The 17,950-nt window shown below is 51.4% G+C and overlaps 1 protein-coding gene across 4 annotated transcripts in view; it reads right to left on the bottom strand.

Annotated features, from left to right (window-relative positions):
• The window catches only part of TMCO4 (transmembrane and coiled-coil domains 4), a 97,729-nt gene that overhangs the window by 60,557 nt on the left and 19,222 nt on the right, over positions 1-17,950 (bottom strand). For all 4 annotated transcript variants that reach the window (XM_045299191.1, XM_045299193.1, XM_045299192.1 and 1 more), the window contains 2 exons: positions 15,390-15,564; positions 14,484-14,511 (listed from right to left, as the gene is read on the bottom strand). In XM_045299191.1, the coding sequence (XP_045155126.1) occupies positions 14,484-14,511; positions 15,390-15,564 (203 nt within the window). The remainder of the gene's footprint in view (positions 1-14,483; positions 14,512-15,389; positions 15,565-17,950) is intronic.

Below are 17,950 nucleotides of genomic sequence, written 5' to 3'. Positions count from 1 at the left end.
ATGCGCTTTCCTGAGCTCTCCATGAGGCTGGTTCCACACATGGTTTCCTGACCACCAGGTCTGGAACAGTCTTCGCCTTGGCCCCAGCACCCTGTCTGTCCAGTCGGCATGTCTCCCTCGGAGGACGGACCGCTCTGACAGCACTGTCTCCGACTTGGCTTGGCTTGGGGTGCATCTTTCCCCTGAAATGCGATCGCTCTAAGTTCTGACTCGTGGTGACTCCGTGTGCGTCACGGCAGAGCTGTGTTCCGTCCGCCTGTCCTCACTCACTGCCAGCACGTCGATTCTGACTCAGAGCGACCCTACAGAAAGTCTCATTTTTCTCCCTCAGAGCGGCTGGTAGTTTTGAACTGCTGACCTGTGGTTAGTAGCTCAATGTGTAACTGCTAAGCCATATGGTTTTTTAGTGACTAATTTTTCAGAAGTAGATCACCAGGGTTTTCTTACAATAGCCCTGTGGGTGAATGCAAATCTCCAATCTGTCAGCAGCTGAGAATTTAACCGAGTACAGTGATTTTTTTTCCGCTCCATCCTCAGTACTGAGGAGCCCCGGTGGTGCTGTTGGGTAAGTACTGAACTGCTAAACTCAAGGCTGGTGGTTCAAACCCACTAGAAATTCCACAGGAGAAAGATGAGGCTGTTTGCTCCCACATAGGTTGATATCTTCGGAAACCCTATAGAGGGTTGCTATGCATTGAATTGACTAGATGGTGGCAGGGCATCTAGAGGGTGAGGGTTTGGGTCCCTAGTACTTTGAACCCACCCCTACTGCAGCTAATTCTGACGCACGCCAACCCTTCAGGACAGAGTACCACTGCCCCATTTGATCTTCCAGACTTTACATCTTTACAGGAACACACACCCTTGTCCTTCCCTTGCCGTATTTGGAACAATGCTTGGCAAAAAAGGAAAAGAAAAACCAGCACCCCCAAACTGTGTTCGATAAGAACTTGCTGAGTAAATGTCCAATGAATGGCTTGCCAGTCCTGAGTAAGAATTCCCTGTGCATATCTAGCTCTTGGGCAAATGACTGGTCCTTGCGCCTCAGAAGAAAGGCCTGGTGATCTACTTCTGAAAAGAATCAGCCAATGAAAACCCTATGGATCAGTTCTACTCTCCAGCCTCAGTGTCTTCGACGATGATAAGGGTCACCTCACAAAACTGCTACCAGGTTTCAACTAACAGTGCCTGGGAGGGCTCTTGGTCCTGTAAGGAACACTAACATCTCTGCTGGGAGTCTGCGGTGTTGAGACTACTATATTATACTAAAGTAGTAGTGACTACCATTCAAAAAGCGGGCCTTGAGGCGGAAGGCTTCAGTGTTGTAAAGTACATCGCTTCCCTTCCTTTCACGGGTCCTCCAAGGGAGCACTGGTCTCCTGCGTGGGCCAGCATTGGCCCAGCTGCCCTTGGCCGCCTCCTGGATGAAGAAGCGCCTACGTGCTGGGGAGCAGACACGTGCTGGGTTGGTAGGTCAATTCAAGCTCCAGGAACAAAGGTGCTCCCCACTCCCTCCTGGAGCACAGCTCATTGAGCCCAGGTGATAATCTGGCCGGGGAAATCAATCAGGCCTTGGTCATGATGATTAATGGGTGGCAACTATAATTAGTCATTAATACGCCGCACTACATGGGTCAAGGCTGCAATGATTCAGCTTCTGGGACAGAGGCTGTTGGAGGCACGGGAGCCTCAGGCACAGGGCTCTGTGGCCTCGGTGAGATGAAGTTCTAGGCCCTGTGGGGGTTGGTCTGCAGGTCTTGGAGTGGCTAGTCCACTAGAGGAGGGCAGTGAGTGGCGGATTACCCAGGAGCCTGGGGTTGCCATCATGAATCTTGGCTTCACTGCCAACTGGCCAACTCACTTTTTAAAAAATTAAATAATCATTTTATTAGGGGCTCATACAACTCATCACAATCCATACATACGTCATTTGTATCCAGCACATTAGTACATATGTTGACTTCATCATTCTCACAACACCCGCTTTCCACTTGAGCCCTTGATGTCAGCTCATTTTCCCCCCTCCTTCCCCACTCCCCCTGAACCCTTGATAATTTATAAATTTTTATTATTTTATCATATCTTACCCCATCCAACATCTCCCTCACCCACCTCTCTGCTGTCCGTCCCCCAGGGAGGAGGCCATATGTAGACCTTGTTATCTGTTCCCCCTTTCTCTCTCACCTTTAAAGACACGCCAATCTACCAAAAGCCTGGGCATCACTCTTGATTCTTCTCCCCCACCCACGTTGGAAATACCCGTGTATACTAGCCGCATCCATTTCACTCCATCTCCACTGCCTGCCACTGCCAACAGGACCGACCGCCTCACTCTTCAGCCACCAGCCACCTCGCTGGCCTCGCACCTCTTCCAGCAACCTGGAAAGCCCAGCCTCCAGAGCTCTGGTTGGCTGGCCTCTCCTCATCAGTCAGGTCTCAACTCATACACCACTTCCTGACAGGAGCCATTGGCTCCGGAGTTAGAATAGTCACCCCTGAGGCACCATGACCTGTTTTGTATCTGGTATATTTCCTGGCTCTCCCCAGGAGAACGTCCATCCCAGGAGGGGAGGAACTCTTGCCTTGTTTCTTGCCATCTCTGCAGACAATGCTCGGCAAACAGCAGCTGCGCCATCAAGCTGTCCTTGAATGTCGGCCTTCCCTACTGTGCCCTCTACAAGCAGCACAAATACGTTCTTGTGCTTCCCTCACTCAGCCAAGGTTTACTCTCCATTTCCAGTACTCTGAGTCTTACTCCTGGAAGGGGCAGGGGGAAGGAATGGGTTAACTGGTTAAGGCCTTTCTCCTTTTCTGGTTGGGATCATCCCTGACGATGCCGTGAGCTCTTTTTAAGTGTCAAGCTTTTGACAATGCCTGGAGTACATCTAACTCTGTTCATCACTCAGTTCCTTCCTCAATTGTCACCTCCTCCAAGAAGCCCTCTCTGATCACAGTCCATCTCTTTCCATTCCCGTCAACCAAAATCAAACCATAGTACCATAGAGTTCCGCCTCCTGGGGACCAGAGAACTGTGCTTCATACAGGTTTCATGGTTGTGAACTTTCAGCAGCAGATCACCTGCCTTTTCTTCTGAGGCGCCTCTGGGTGGGTTTGAACTGCCAACCTTTTGGTTAGTCATCAAGTGCTTAACCATTTGCATCATGCAGAAACTCCCCACCACTCATCTGTGAGTTTGTCAGACTATAGTAGCTTGTGTGTCGCTGTGATGCTGGACTAAGGGAAAGGCAGTCCACTTCCAAAAAATTAGTCACAGAACACCTAATGGACAGCAGTGGGCCACAGGCACGCTGTCTGATATACTGCAGGAGGCGGGCCGCTCAGGCTGGAAGGCACTAAACATACGACGGGGGAGAGCTGCCTCTCAAAGCAGAGCCGGCCTGATGCCACGGATGGAGCAAAGTTTCCAGGGCCTGTATTTTCTAATGTGCCATGACTCAAACAGCTGCACACACCCATCAATAAGTGGAACATGACATGGACGAAGTATGACTCCAGGGACACTGGAAGGTGCAAGACAGGAAATGTAATGCACACAGAGTAATATCCTGGGCATTAGCAGCTGAAATGGACTGGTACTGACCACTGAGAACTGGGCAGGCTTGTGGCTTACTATCTTGGGAACTGTGAGCTAAAGAGAATTAATGTTGTCACTTTAAACATCAAAAGCAACAGTTCAAGATCTATCCTGAAGTATGACGCTGTCAGGGATAGGATCATTTCCATGCTGGAAGACCAAGTAATATGACTATTCTTCAAATTTACATACCAAGCAAGAGAACCGAAGATGAAGAAGTGAAAGATCTCTACCAAGTTCTGTACTTTAAAATCAATCAAACATGCAGTCATGGTGGATTGCTGATTACTGGTGAGTGGAACGTGAAAGTTGGAAACCAAGAAGGATAGGTAGTTGGAAAATACGGCCTGGGTGGTAGAAATGACTTCCAAGATCTAGCGCAGAACTTGCAATATGAATGACTTATTCATTGCAAATGCCTTTTTTTCAACAACAGAAGTGGAAACTGTACACGTGCACCTTGATGGATGAAGTATACAAGCATCCAGTCCACTACAACTGTGCAGAGAGACGATGGGGAGGTTTCACAGCAGTCGTCAGAGGCCAACTGCAGAACTCCCGCTTACGTGAAAGTTCAGGTTGAAGCAGAAGAACATTAAAACAGGACCACGAGCCCCAAAGTTCACCCTTGAATAGATTCCCACCCGAGTTCTGAAAGCATGTCAAGAGCAGATTTGATGCAGTGACCACTTACGCCCGAGGACAAGCTGTGGGAGGACATCAAGAACATCATAGATGAGGAAAGCAAAAGGTCATTAAAAAGAAAGAAAAGACCAAAATGTGTATCAGAAGAGACTCTGGAAATTCCTCTAGAATATATGGAAGCTAAAGTAACGGGAAGAGATGACAAAGTGAGAGAAATGTTCTAAGGGGGACGCACTAAGACAAAGTATTATAATGAAATGCCTGAAGACCTGGAGTTTGAAGGATTCTGGGGGTGGAATATTGAGAGATGCGGAAGCATCAAAAGAAGACAAAAAGGCAAAAAAGAAGAAGAAGAAGAAGAAGATGGAAAGAACACACAGAGCCACTGGTACCAAAAAATAATTGGTTGAAGTTTTAACCAGGCAGCATATGATCAAGAGCCAAGGGTATGGAATAAGAAGTCCAAGTTGCACTGGAGGCATTCGTGAAAAGGCTCCAGTCATTGGCAGAACACAAGTTTAAATGTTACAACAAGTTGCTGCCACACTGGAAGCACTCATTAGCCTATCCCAATCCATCTGGAAGACAGACACCAACCAGCGGGAAGAAATCCCTATTTGTGCCCATTCTAAAGGAAAGTAACCCAAGAGCATGCAGAAATAATCGAACACAACCATTCATATCACCCACAAGAAAAATGTGCTCCAGGTAATCCAAACATGGCTGCAGCAGCACGGACACAAGAAACTGTCAGCAATTCAAGGTGGATTCCGACGAGGACGTGGAAAGAGAAATCCCATTCTGACCGCAGATGGACCTCGGCTGAAAGCAGAGAACCAGAAAGATGCTCACCTATGTTTGCTGGACTATGCAAAGGCATTCAACTGTGTGAATCATAACATATTAGACAACAATGAGAAAATGGGGATTGCACAACACTCCGCTGTGTTTATGTCGAGCCTGTTTATAGACTGAGAGGCAGGTGTTCAAACAAACAAGGGGCCGTGGCAGGGCTGAACTTCAGGAAAGGTGTGCACCGAGGCTGGATTCTTTTACCATGCTCATTCAATCTGTGCGCCGAGCAAATAATCTGAGCATTCAGGCCATATGGAAAAAGAACGCGTTATTAGGGTTGGAGGAAGTCTCTAACAACCTTCCAAAAGAACCAACCCCCACCCCAACAAAAAACAAGCAAACAAACATCAAACCAACAACCCTATCACACAATCTTGCTTGCTGAAGATGAAGGGGGCTTGAAGCACTTACGGCTGCAGGTCAAACTCTACCGCTTCCAGTATGGATTACACCTCAGTGTAAAGAAACAAAAATCCTCACAACTGGGCCCATCAGCCACATCATGACAAACGGAGAGAAGATTGGAGTTGTCCAGAGTTCCGTTTTCCCAGGACCCGCAGCCAATATTGAACCACAGTCAAGAAATCAAACGATGTCTGGGTCACATCTGCAGCAGAAGACTTCTTTCAAATGTTAGCATTAAAGATGTCACTTTGGGTGAAAGGGGACACCGATTGCAATGATGACGTATAACACCCTCCTTCCCCCGGGGGACAAAGAAACATGGGGGTGAAGGGAGATCGCGGATGGTATAAGATATGAAAATAATAATAATTTATCAAGGGTTCACGAGGGTGGGAGAGTGGTGGAGGGAGGGAAAAAGGAGGAGCTGATACCAAGGGCTTACGTAGAAAGAAAACGTTTTGAAAATGATGATGCAAACTATGTACAAATGTGCTTGATACAATGATTTATATATTTAAAAAAAAGATGTCACTTTGAGGACTAAGGCGCTCTTGATGTGAATGAATGAATGAGTTAGTAGTCCTTTCTTGCCCCAACTGCAAAATAGAAAAGGATGATTATGCTGGATGAGAACTGTAGCCCCTTTCAGCAGAAATGCCCCATGGTTCATATGTCTGCAGGCAGCTTCACGGGATCTGCTAACTCTGAATGAGATTCAGGACCACATGCTCTGTATCTGTTGACTTACTGAATCTCACACCGGCTGCAGGAGCTGGGGACGACTATATCTCTAGTCTACCAAAGAGGAAACTGAGGCATGGAGTGCTTGGTCACTCCCCAAGGGCCACCCAACTGGCAAGGAGTGAAGTTGGCAATCTGGCTACAAAGATGAAGCCCTTGGCTCTTGACTGTAACATGGGGACATGGGACAGCAGAACCTTGTCCTCTGGACATGAGCAGCACTGCCCATCTCTCTGAGCCTGCCCATGTGCTTCTCCCCCCTCTCCTTCCTGGTGGCCACCCTCTGGATCTGGGCCAGTCCTTGGTTGCTGGACCGTGTGCCCACCCTGGTGAGGACCTCAGCACTCGGGAAGCCCACTTGAAGACAAAGGGTAGAGGACCTGGCCTCTTGAGGTCATTTCCAGCTCGGAGATGTCTGAACCTCAGGGTGGGACTTGCAAAAGTCCAAGGTCAAATGGACTGGTACCACTGTCCTCCACCCAGACCTACAGACAGGAGCTGTAAGCCATCGTGCGCTGACTGGTTCTTCACGCTCCCCAAATGGTGACGTGGCATCCCGAGACCCACCTGGGTCAGTCGTTTGGATACTTTGGTGAATATTAAAGTCACACGAGGAACGAGTGAGAATTCCAATTCCCTGGCTCCGGATGCAGGGATTCTATCCCATGGGGTTGGAGGGAGGGGTCAGGAACTTGTATTTCTGACAAGCCCCGGTGATTCTGCAGCAGGTATGTATGGGCTGAAAAACACCAGGGAGCCCTCCTGCGTTTGGGGCCCCTGCCTGATCAGAAACGGGTGGGGGGGTGGGGGAGGCTGGGCCTGGATGCTGCTTGTGCTACTTCTTCAGGGAAGGGAAACCAGCACCAGGAGACTCCAGCTGGGCCCAGGCATCGTGCAGACGTGAGCATCGTTTGTGATTACTAATCCCCCATCTCTGGGAGGCTGGGGCACAAACGGATCATTTTGCAAGAGAGAATAACCGGCACAGAGGGGTTCAGAAACGTAATCACATCAAAGCTACATAGCTGAGAGAGTGGTGGAACTTAGGGCTGGCTTTTAAAGGCAAGGCTCTAACTCTGGCATGAGTTCTGGGGCTTCAGGACAACCTCACACGGTCAGCTGTGTCGCTGTCTTCTGTACATGGGTTATACAGTTCTGGGGACTGCGCTACCATGGGTCACAGTAAGCATAGAGGTGACGTCACCCAGCAGCCCATTCTTTGGAAAGAGTTTGTTTTTTTGGGGGTGGGGGCGAGGGGGAGGTGGGACCCAGGAATCTTTGCGACCAGGGGGCAGACGTGCACTAGCATCTTAGAACTGGGCCTCCTGGCCACCCCAGCTGCTCACCCACATACTGGGGGCCCATAGACCACTCGGAGACCAACTGGTTCCTCTGGCTCAAGAAGACCAAGGGCCACGTCTAGAGCCACCCAACGGGGTTAACGGCAGAGCCAGACCAGAACCCAGCCCTCCGGGCCCCTTCCCCACTGAGACTAGGAAGCACGGGCATCTTATGCTTACTTGACCTCCTGGCGCTGTCTGGTGCAGCGAAAGGCAAACAGCAGCCCTGATGGATGGGAGTGCAGCACCAACTGGGAGGCACTGAACTGACCTCTGTTCTCAGTAAGGCGCCCATCTGTATGCAGGGGGCAGGCACAGAAGGCCTGCCGGTGACCTTGTACCTGGATTCCACTTTGAGAAAGAGAACAGGGTTCCCACGCCCCTTCCCATTGGGGACTCACCTCCAGACCAAAGAAAAGGGGCCCAGAGCAGAACCTTCAGCTTCGGGTGCCCATAGACCTGGATTTGAATTTTCATCTGACCACATAAGTAATTCTGGTGTGGCTACTGGGATAAGGGCTGAATGGGTGAGATTGGTGGTTCAAATCCCCTAGCTGCTGTTGGAGAAAGATGAGGCTCCCACCTTCCTGTCAGGTCTTGGGGACTTTCTATAGGGTAACTATGCGTTGACTTGGTGAATTGAATGGAATTGACTCAGTGGGAGGGGGCTTGGACGTCCGAGTGGAATGGCTTCAGATAGGTTTTATAACCTCTCCGAGCCTGGGTCCTCATCTGTAAAGTGGGGACAAGAATGCCTTTTTACCCCACTTCTGATGGGGGTGAAACAAGAGGAGCATGTGATGAGCCTGGCCAGAGCCTGAGAGACATGCGGTAAGCCAGATGGTGGAGAATTGGCACGCTACCTCCAATCTGCTCCGGTAGGTAGGCAGCTGTGCCCAGACCAGGGCAGCCGGGCCGGGCTGCAAGTGGCCCCTACCATGTCAGGACAAGGGCCTCTTCTTTCCTCCTCTCCCTAGGGTCCAGGAATATACCTCACCCACCACACTCAGATGCTGCCTCCCTGCCCACTGCACCGTCACCCCAACTTGTCTTATTACAGTCTCTTCTCGAATAGTTCATTTCTCATGCTGATTTTCAGCCTAAGTGGATTCTGTACGCCCTCCCCTTCATAAAAACAGAGATGAAGAACCCTCCCGTGACTCCCAGCGCTGTCTCAGCAGGCTGAGCACTGAGGCCGGGGTGTAAGCCTGTCTGCTCAGGACGGAAGGCAGGGGCTGGGGGGCGCAGACTGCCAGGACGCACTCCCTGAACTGGCAGCAGTTGTCCTCAGCTTGTTTGGGGGGGCGATTCCTGTCTTTTTTCCCCTTACGTCTTATTTGGGAGACAGAGTTGAAGCCATTAGAGTAGTGACCAACTTGGTTCAGGACCAGTGGTCACTCGAGCAGAGAGAGAGGGACCGCCTCTCCTCACCCCTCCTCCTTCTCCACTCCTCCAGTGCAGGCAAGCCCACCCCCTCTTCTGGCTCCGCCATGAGCTGTGCCCCCCTTCATCTGGTCCACCACCCCATCTGAACGGTGAGCCGTGGGCCTGGCCCTGAGTTCCAGGAAGGCAGGGATGAGGTCTCAGGCTATCCCGCTGTAGGACGCACCACAGGAGTAAAGAGAGTGGACCCTGGAGCCACCCAGCAGCCTGGGTTCGGATCCTGGCTCCACCACTTTCCAGCTGGGTGCCTGTGCCCGTTTCTCTTTTGTAAAATGGAGACAAGAGTAGCATCGACCCCCTGGCGTCATCGTGGGGCTTAAAGAAACCAGGACCTAGAAAGCACCTCAGCTGGCACACAGTGGGTATTCGGTGAGCATCCGCCTCCACCAGAACCAGTCCCAGTGCCCAGTACAGAGCCTGGCACACACAGGCTCAGCCCTTATCTCAGTGGTTCCCAACCTTCCTAATGCTGCGGCCCTTTAAGACAGTTCCTCATGTGGTGGTGACCCCACAACCATACAATTATTTTCATTGCTACTTCATCACTGTCATTTTGCTACTGTGATGAATCAGGCGACCCCTGTGAAAGGGTCGTTCGACCCCCAAAGGGGTTGTGACCCACAGGTTGAGAACTGCTGCCTTATCTGCTCATTCAATGAGAACCAGCCGGCTGCAGCACAGAGGGCAAACTGGATGGCTCTCAAGGCAGGTGACGAAGTGACCAGGGGACAAGGTTTGAATTTCACCCTGGCCAAAGGCCAATAGCTCAGGCCTCCGAGCTTCAGCTTCCTCGCGGAGACAGATGGTGGCAATTTCGACTAACGGCCAGCCCGGAGAGCCAAGGGAGTGTGTGCTGAGGATGGCGACGTCTCATGTGGGCTCCAGCCTGGAGCCAAGCCTCCCTTCAGATTCAGAGCACAGAGGGCAAGGTCGAGATGCAGGCGAGGGTGCCTGGGCACCGAGCACAGCCAAGTGGAGAGGGGCTTTGCCTGGAATGGAGCTACCTACTTAGCCTCCGGACCCTTCACTGCTTCCCGCCTGGAGGTGGGAATACTAGTACCTGCCTCACACAGCTGGGCTGCAAATTACATACCACGCACGGTACAAACAGGTAACACACTGGGCTGCTATCCCAAAGGCTGGAGGTTCAAGTCTACCCAGAGGCACCCGGAAGAAAGGCCTGGTGACTCACGTCTGAAAAGGCAGCCGGTGAATACCCTGTTGGAGCACAGTTCTACTCTGACCCACATGGGGCGTCACGAGGCAGAGTTGACTTGCGGTCAACTGGTTTAGTAATTTGTCGTCGGCTCCATAAAGGGTGATAAGGGCAACTGGAGTAACTCACAGGGATGACTAGCTTCCAGTGAACTGGCCCACCTGCCGGGGCTGAATTTTGAAGGGTCGCTGACACTGGTTCTCAGTTGGGGGTAATTTTGTCCCCCAGGGGACACTGGGCAATGTCACGGTGACCTTTGTGGTGGTCACATCCCTGGAGTGTATCCGACGCTGTTGTGAAACATTCTACGAGGCCCAGAACACGTCCTCCCTCACAGGCCCATGGTGCTGCGGGCTCTCAGCTCATATTCCACCTCACCTTCAACCGATCAAGGCCGTGTTTCACTTCCCAGTTCCATGGGGAACAGCTCCCGTGGGCGGGTCCTGGCTGAGCAATAGGGACTGCTGAATGCACACAAGAATGCCACCGGCTGCCACATGGCACCATCCGGTGACTAAGATGCCACAGGTGCCAGGGAAGGTCCCCTTGGAGGAAGTGTCCCGAAAGGCAGGTTCTCAGGTGGATTTCCTGGATGGTCCCATGATGAGTCACCCTGCCTCGAGCTGGGGAGCATCCGGGCAGCACAGGCAGCCTCCGCCTACCAACCTCTCTAAGGAGAAGAGGGTTTAACCCTCCAACACAGGGCAAACACCCTGCTCAGGACCCAACTCATTCCCTGAAGAAAGGCTGCCTCTCCCTCCACCTACCCCTCCCTCACCCACCCAACAGACAACCACGGTCCCCACATGGCAGGCTAGACTATGGTGAGGAGGGCCTTGTCCTCATGGAGCTTGTGGAAAGGACTCGGCAAAGTGCCCCTCCTCCCCTCCCCACCCCCCATGGCACTGACCTGTTCCTGTAAGCTGCACCGCCATCTTCCTCGAACCAAGGACAGTTGCTATATTTTTCTAGATAAAAACACCTGGCTCTTGCTCCTTATTTCACAGGGAAGTTCAGAGAGGTTGAAGTGACTCAATCAAGGTCAGACGACAAGTAGGTCTCAGGGACAAGAGGGGACTCCAGGTCCCTCTACCTGGGTTTTTCCAGGCTACCACTGACTGGCCTGGCATGCAGCCTGCTGCGGACCTGCTCGGTTCTGAGCCCGACACACAGGATCCTTCACTAAATCCCCATCCCTGCCGTGGAAGGTGAGGACAACTGCTATGCCTGTGGGACACAAGGAGACTTTGCCTTGTATACCCAGCCATGCTGCCCCTAATCACTCTTCATTCTTGGCTCCTGGATAAAGGGGGTAGCAAGCCATGCCTCGGTTTAGTGAGACAGTTGTCTAAATGGCCTTTGAGGGCCCTCCAAGCTGCCCTCGGGGATCCTGGGAGCCCTCCCACTGCGCCTCGGGGAAGCTGGCAGCCCTCGGCAGGTGCTCCGGCTCTTCAAGACTGTAGTCACCTGTGGCTAGCACTCGGCAGGGGCTGACCAAGAAAGCAGGGGCAGACGCTCACACGAGGTCCCAGTCTTATTTAGGGATGAGGCCGTTCCGTATTTCTCCTCTTCCTCGTCCCCCTCTACCAGCCAAGGTTCCATGGGAAGCCAAGGAACCTTTCCCTGGTTACGTGGTTGTTGGGGATTCCATGGCAGCTTTGTTCTCTCGCTCAGCTTCCCATCGGAATTAGCATCAGAGGGGTTTGTGCCCGAAGCTTCCATCCGTTTAGGGCACAAGGAGTCTTGTGCAGACAGGAGGCGGTGGTAGCGGGCTGGGAAGCGGAGCTCTGGGCAGGAGGGTGCTTAGGAGCAGACCGTGCAGTGGGTGATAGAAAACACCCGGGGTTGCAGTGGGTGGGATGGTGGCCCCCAAAGCACATGTTCTAGAATCTGTGACAGTGACTGTATTTGGGAAAATGGGCTTTGTAGATGTGATTAAGTTAAAGATTTTTGTGGTGAGAACATTCTGAATTGTCTGAGTGGATCCCGAATCCAATGGCAAGTGTCTGTATAAGAAACACACTGAGGAGAGGCAAGGGAGGAGGACGAGGAGGGGGAGGAGAGGAGGAGGAAGTCGCCTGCAGGTAGAGGCAAAGACTACAGCTATGCAGTCACAAGCCAAGGAATGCCCGGGGCCACCAGGAGCTGGGAAGTTGCATGGAAGTAGTCTATTCATAACCTTCATTTTGCAGGGGGGCGGGGCGTGGGGGAGGCCCCCAGTCATGCCAACCCCTTTGGTTTGGGCTTGTGGTCTCCAGGCCTGTGAGAGACTTAACTGTTGCCATCGGAAGCCTCCAGGTTGGTGGGAACTTGGAGGACTGATCCAGGTGGAGCCACATAACCATTACTGAACAACCTTGGGTAGACTGTTCACCTCTCCGAGGCAAGTCCTCAGCTATCAAATCATGCCGGCAATCTACCTCAGTCCATTTAGCAAATATTTACTGAATGACACTATGCACTGGCCATGTGGTTGAGTGGTGGTGTTCAGAAACAGAACCAGGTTGTGAATAAAACCAGGCATGGAGTCTGCCTGCGTGGAGCTGACAGTCATGTGGGAAGGCAGAAGATCCATCAAAGAAACACATGAAGCCAAAGCCCGCTGTGATCGAGTGGATCCCAATAGGACAGAGTCGAACCACTCCATAAGGGTCCCAAGGGCTGCCGACAGTCAAGTCAGCGGTTCAAAACCACCTGGGGGAAGATGAGGCTTTCTCCTCCTGAAAACCAAAGTTTGAACTTTGTTCAAAGTTCAAGGTTGTGCAAAGTAACAGTCTCAGAAATGCATAAGGGCCGTTCTTCCCTGTCTGAGAGGGTCGCTGTGAGTCAGCATCCGCTCAAAGGCAGTGAGCTTGGTTTGGGAATCCTTTTGGAGGCAGACATTGCCCCATGTTTCTCCTACAGAACAGCTGATGGGTGCAAGCGGCCGGCCCTTTGGTTAGCCGTTGAGGGCTTAACCACGGTGCCACCAGGGCTCCGGAAAGAATCACACACAGTGGAAATGGTGGGGGGCCAAGTGGGGAAGCCAGGAGGGCTTGCCCCAGGGAAGTGATGATGGAGCTGCATGAAGGAGGACAAGTAGAAAGTATCAGGCAGGGAGGAGCAGAGAGGATAGATGCATTAAAGTCTCTCTCCCTGGTCGCTCCCCTCTCCTCCCCCTCTCCTGTCCAGTCCTCTCTCCCTTCTTCCCTTGCCCTCCTTCCCTTCCCCCTCTCTCCACGTGGACCACCAAGCTGGGCTGAGGTGAGCAATGCTACCATGTAATGTGTCTGACTGCATTATTGTATCTCTCATGCTCTCGATGACTTTAATATAATACTCACATATCTCAACCGTACAGTTGTGCTTACTGAACCCGTGGGTAGTAGTAGTGGTGGGGGCTGGCCCCCTCACTCACCCCTCGCCATTTAATACTACACAACAGTGGGGATAGGGGGGCTGGAGAAACTGCTGGAAGCCAGTGTGGGTCCAGCCAAGGTGCAGGGCAGGGGGAGCGTGTGGAGAGACGAGGCTAGAGGGTGGGCAACAGCCGCCCACACAGGGCCTTGCCAGCCCCTTGGGAGGCCCTGGTCTTGGTCAGCTGTGGTTTGAAAAGGCCACCGAAGCTGCAGGGTGGAGAACGATGCTGGCTGGGGGTGACAGCAGGAAGCCAGGAGATGGGCGATGATGGCTGGACCAAGGTGATGATGGGTGGAGGTAGTGGGGTAGGGGGCGGCAGGATCAGGAGATACTTAGTTGGCAAAACCACAGGTCCATGAATGAAGTGCAGGAGAAAGACAAGGCTTTCTGTACCTGTAAAGACTTACAGCCTTGGGAACCACAGCGGCAGTTCTGCTCTGTCCTACAGGGTCGCTGGGAGTCAGAATGAACTATAAGGGCTGGAGGGAGTCTGATGACTAAGCGCTCACCAGCTCACCAACTACACTGGGCTCCCCTTCCTTCCTGGCACCACCGAGACCACGGAGGACCACGGGCGATGGTCCCGATCCCTTCTTCACTAGCTGAGGTTGAAGAAATGACACGCGCCTCCCTGCCCCGGAGCCGATCCTGATGATGGGCACTCTGTCTGGAAGCGATGGAGATGAACTCTTCCACGGGAGCAGACAGCCTCATCCTGGACCCACAGGGCAAGGCAACATTGCCAGTGAGCCGTCCAGTGCCCAGCCCCACCCACAGCACCCACAGGGCCCCTGGGGGCTGAAGGAGCAGGCCCATGATGACACAGTTTAACAAATCCACTTACCATCCTTGAGTGAGAAGGTCAGCAGGTCCTGGGGGGAAAGTAACACGATTCAGCAATAAATAGGTTGGTATCTACCAGCTCGCTCACTCAGCAAATATTTATTGACTTCGACTTAGCGGCCGAACAAGATCGACAAAACCCTCTGCCCTGCATTCTAGACAAGAGGCAGGCAGAGCGCAGGGAACCAATCAATGAAAGTGCGTGCGAGGGGGTGGGTGGTGAAATAAAAAAGGGGAAGGGGCAGAAGGTGATGGTGGGGGGCAGGGGTGGTTTTACATCTATGCGGGGACTTCACAAAGTTCATGGAAACATGAAATGAAAAAGCAATGAAAAATTTCCATATCTTTTTTTTAATGTCCCTCTCATGTGCATTTCCCCCCAAGTAACCAAGGTCACAAGTGTCTGCCTGCTTCGACTGCACGCAGGACAGTGGAGGGACCAGCCTGGAGCAGTGAGAAGCATGGACTCTGGAGTCAGACTACCTGGGCTCAACACCTGGCCGAGCCACTTGTCAGCTGGGTGTCCCTGGGCAAGCTACTTCACCCTTGGGTCTCGGCTTCCCTCCCTATATAATGGGATGATTAGACCCCTCCCTCATAAACACGCTCCGAGAATTAAATGAGTAAGTATTTGGAAAGGCACTTGCACATAATAAACCCTCTATAAAGATCAGATTGCATAAGTGGTCAGTATTCAATAACAATTCAACGTGAGCTATTACCATTACCGCAAAACTATACCAGGATGAGAGATGATCTTTTGGGTCACGCCACCCCAACTCACTAGAAGCAATTTCCCGACGGACTTTTGAAAGGAAGTAATTTGTTCTACTCATCAACTCCCAGCCTCAGTGCCCCATGTCCACCCTCATCCCTAGCTGCCACCCACCCCAAGGGTGGTGCATACCTGTGTGATCACCAACGGGTCTTTCTTCAAGATGGGGTCCTTCAATAGGATCTGGACAAACATGTCTGCTCCTTCGCCCCCCAGGCCGCTGGCAAAAGCAGTCATTGTCGGCAAGACAGCTTCAGACAACTCCAGCCACGTCACCAGGCCAGTCACAAACTCTGTGCAGAAGGGGCTGAAAGACCACCGAGCACAGCTTAGAGTCCAAGGTTTCCTGGATCCTGCCCCTTGCACAGCCTTGGGAGGTTTGGGTCAGACTAGCTCATGTACGAGCACGGGGCGGGGGTGGCCCAGGGTAGACTTCTTGACTTCCACCTGGCAGACTCGGCCCAACCAATGCACTTCATGTACAGCCACCACCTGTCTGTCAGTGGACACGGCCCATGACACCGTGAAGCTGAACACAGTGTTAAGGTTTCAAGGGAGCTTCCAGACAGAGTCAGATGGAAAAGGCCCAGCGATCTACTTCTGAAAACAGGACCTTGGAAACTTTAACAAGATATTCACACCGACTCCTCACTGAATGACTCTTCTTAGCTGACATTTTGTATTGACGACAACAGTAAAACACCTGACTATTCTGTGCATTGATGGTACCTGGTGGCACTAACAGACGCCAGGTGGGAAGCGAGAGGAATGCTGGCTGTGACAGCTAAGGTGAACTTGTGTCGACTTGGCTGGGTCAGGATTCTCAATGGTTTGGCCGTTATGCGGTGATGATATCTGGCAATTATGTAATGTTGTAGCCAGCCTCCATTTTTGCCTAACGCTTATTTTTGTGTAATGGCCTGTCTTTGGAAGCTAACCGTGTCTCTAAGTGTGGTGCAGATGGGTAAGAAAGCTTTAGGGAGTGATCTAAGGGTCAGCACCTATGGGGAGGCAGGGAGGAGACCAAGTTGGCAGTTTTGACAATTGAAGCTATAGTAAGTTTTGAGATCAGGGCATGAGAGGCCTCCTACTTTGTTCACTTTTAGTAGTGCTTTGTTTACCTGGGGTCTCTCTCCTCCACATATGTTGGTGATTAAGTTTCTTTCCCTTTAAAGAATGATGCTGGACTCTGGATGTGGATTGCATGATATCGGTAGATCACGTGGGCTGGTATTTTTCACAATGCCAGGTCTTCCTATCCATGAGCACAGTATAGTCTTCCATTTATGGAGGATTTCCAACCCCACCCCCTTCCCCTTTCTTGGGGCAGCATTTTGTAGTTTTATTTGTACAGGCCTTTTGTTTCTCTGGTTATATTTATTCCCAAATATCCAATCTTTGGGTTGGCTGTTACAAACAGTATACTGTGTCCCTGATTTTCTGTTCAGATCTCCATTTGTTAGCATAAAGGAATCCAATTGCTTTTTGGTTTTTGATCTTGCACCTGCCACTTTGCCGAATCTTTCAATGAGTTCCAATACTTTCCTTCCCGTATCCTTGGGATTTTGCTACCCATAGGATCATGTCATCTGCAAATAGAATTTCACGACTTCTTTGCCATTTTGGATGCATTAATTTCCCTTTCTTGTCTAATAGTTCTGGCTGAGACTTTCAGCACAACATTGAGCAGGTGTGGTGATGAAGTGTTTCTTCTTTGTTTGGTTCCTTTTTGCTGCGGGAATGCCTTCAGGTTCCCACCTTTGAAAATCATGCTGACTGTTGCTTTTGTAAACATGCCCTTGATTCTGCTAAGGAATTTAGTGTAGGGTGTGTTTTAAGCCCATCTCTCTTGAGAGAGACGTAAAAGAGCGGAGAGATCAAGTAGGCAAGCAGAGATGCAGGAAGATAGATGCCACATCGCAGGAGGTCTCTAAGGAACCAGGAAACAGAAGCCGAAAACAAGGAGCTTCCTCCAGAGCTTCTCCTAGAGCCAACACTCTGTGTTTGAACTTCTAGCCTCTAAACTGTGAGGGAAAAAAGTCCTGTTTGCTAAAGTCACCACCTGGGATTTCGGGAGAGCAGCGCTCCATAACGAGGACTGCTGCCCACAAGGGAGCTGAAGAGACCAACTCCATAAGGCTGTTTGAAGATTTGATGAAACACTATGGCATGCAGACCAGGGCTTGGCATATAGTAGATGCTCAGTAAATGCCAGCAGGCATTGTTATTGTTACTTACAAGGTGGCAAAGGGAGACAGCCAAGAAGAGTGGTTGAGTCGTGCTCTGAAGTCCAACCACCTGAGAAGAGTCCCATCGTCCTCATGGACTGGCTGTGTGCCCTCACTTCACCTCTCTTAGCCGCACTGTCCTCTGCTGTCAAACACGGAGGACAGCGGGACCTGTCCCAGAGGTTTGTTGGGAAGATTAAATGACAGGATAACAGTGTCTGGTACCTGGTAAACCCTCAACACTGCTTTACAGTGATCGTCTTGGGTTGGAATAAGGGATGTATGTGCATTGGGAGAGGGGGCAGCTACTTTAAGAGATTGAACCTTACTTCAAAACCATGCCCGCTGCTGTTGAGGAATTGATTCCAACTCACAGTGATCCTATAGGACTGAGTAGAATGGCCCAATAAAGTTTCCAGTATGGTCATCGGTACCACTGATGGGTTTACAATGCTGGTCTTCCAA

The sequence above is a fragment of the Echinops telfairi genome, unplaced genomic scaffold (assembly GCF_000313985.2).
Source record: "Echinops telfairi isolate 266 unplaced genomic scaffold, ASM31398v2 ScPeMD7_7457;HRSCAF=8495, whole genome shotgun sequence".
In the NCBI taxonomy this organism is placed as follows: domain Eukaryota; kingdom Metazoa; phylum Chordata; class Mammalia; order Afrosoricida; family Tenrecidae; genus Echinops; species Echinops telfairi.
The sequence above is the reverse complement of the archived record's forward strand: the minus strand, read 5'-3'. Positions and strand labels throughout refer to the sequence as shown.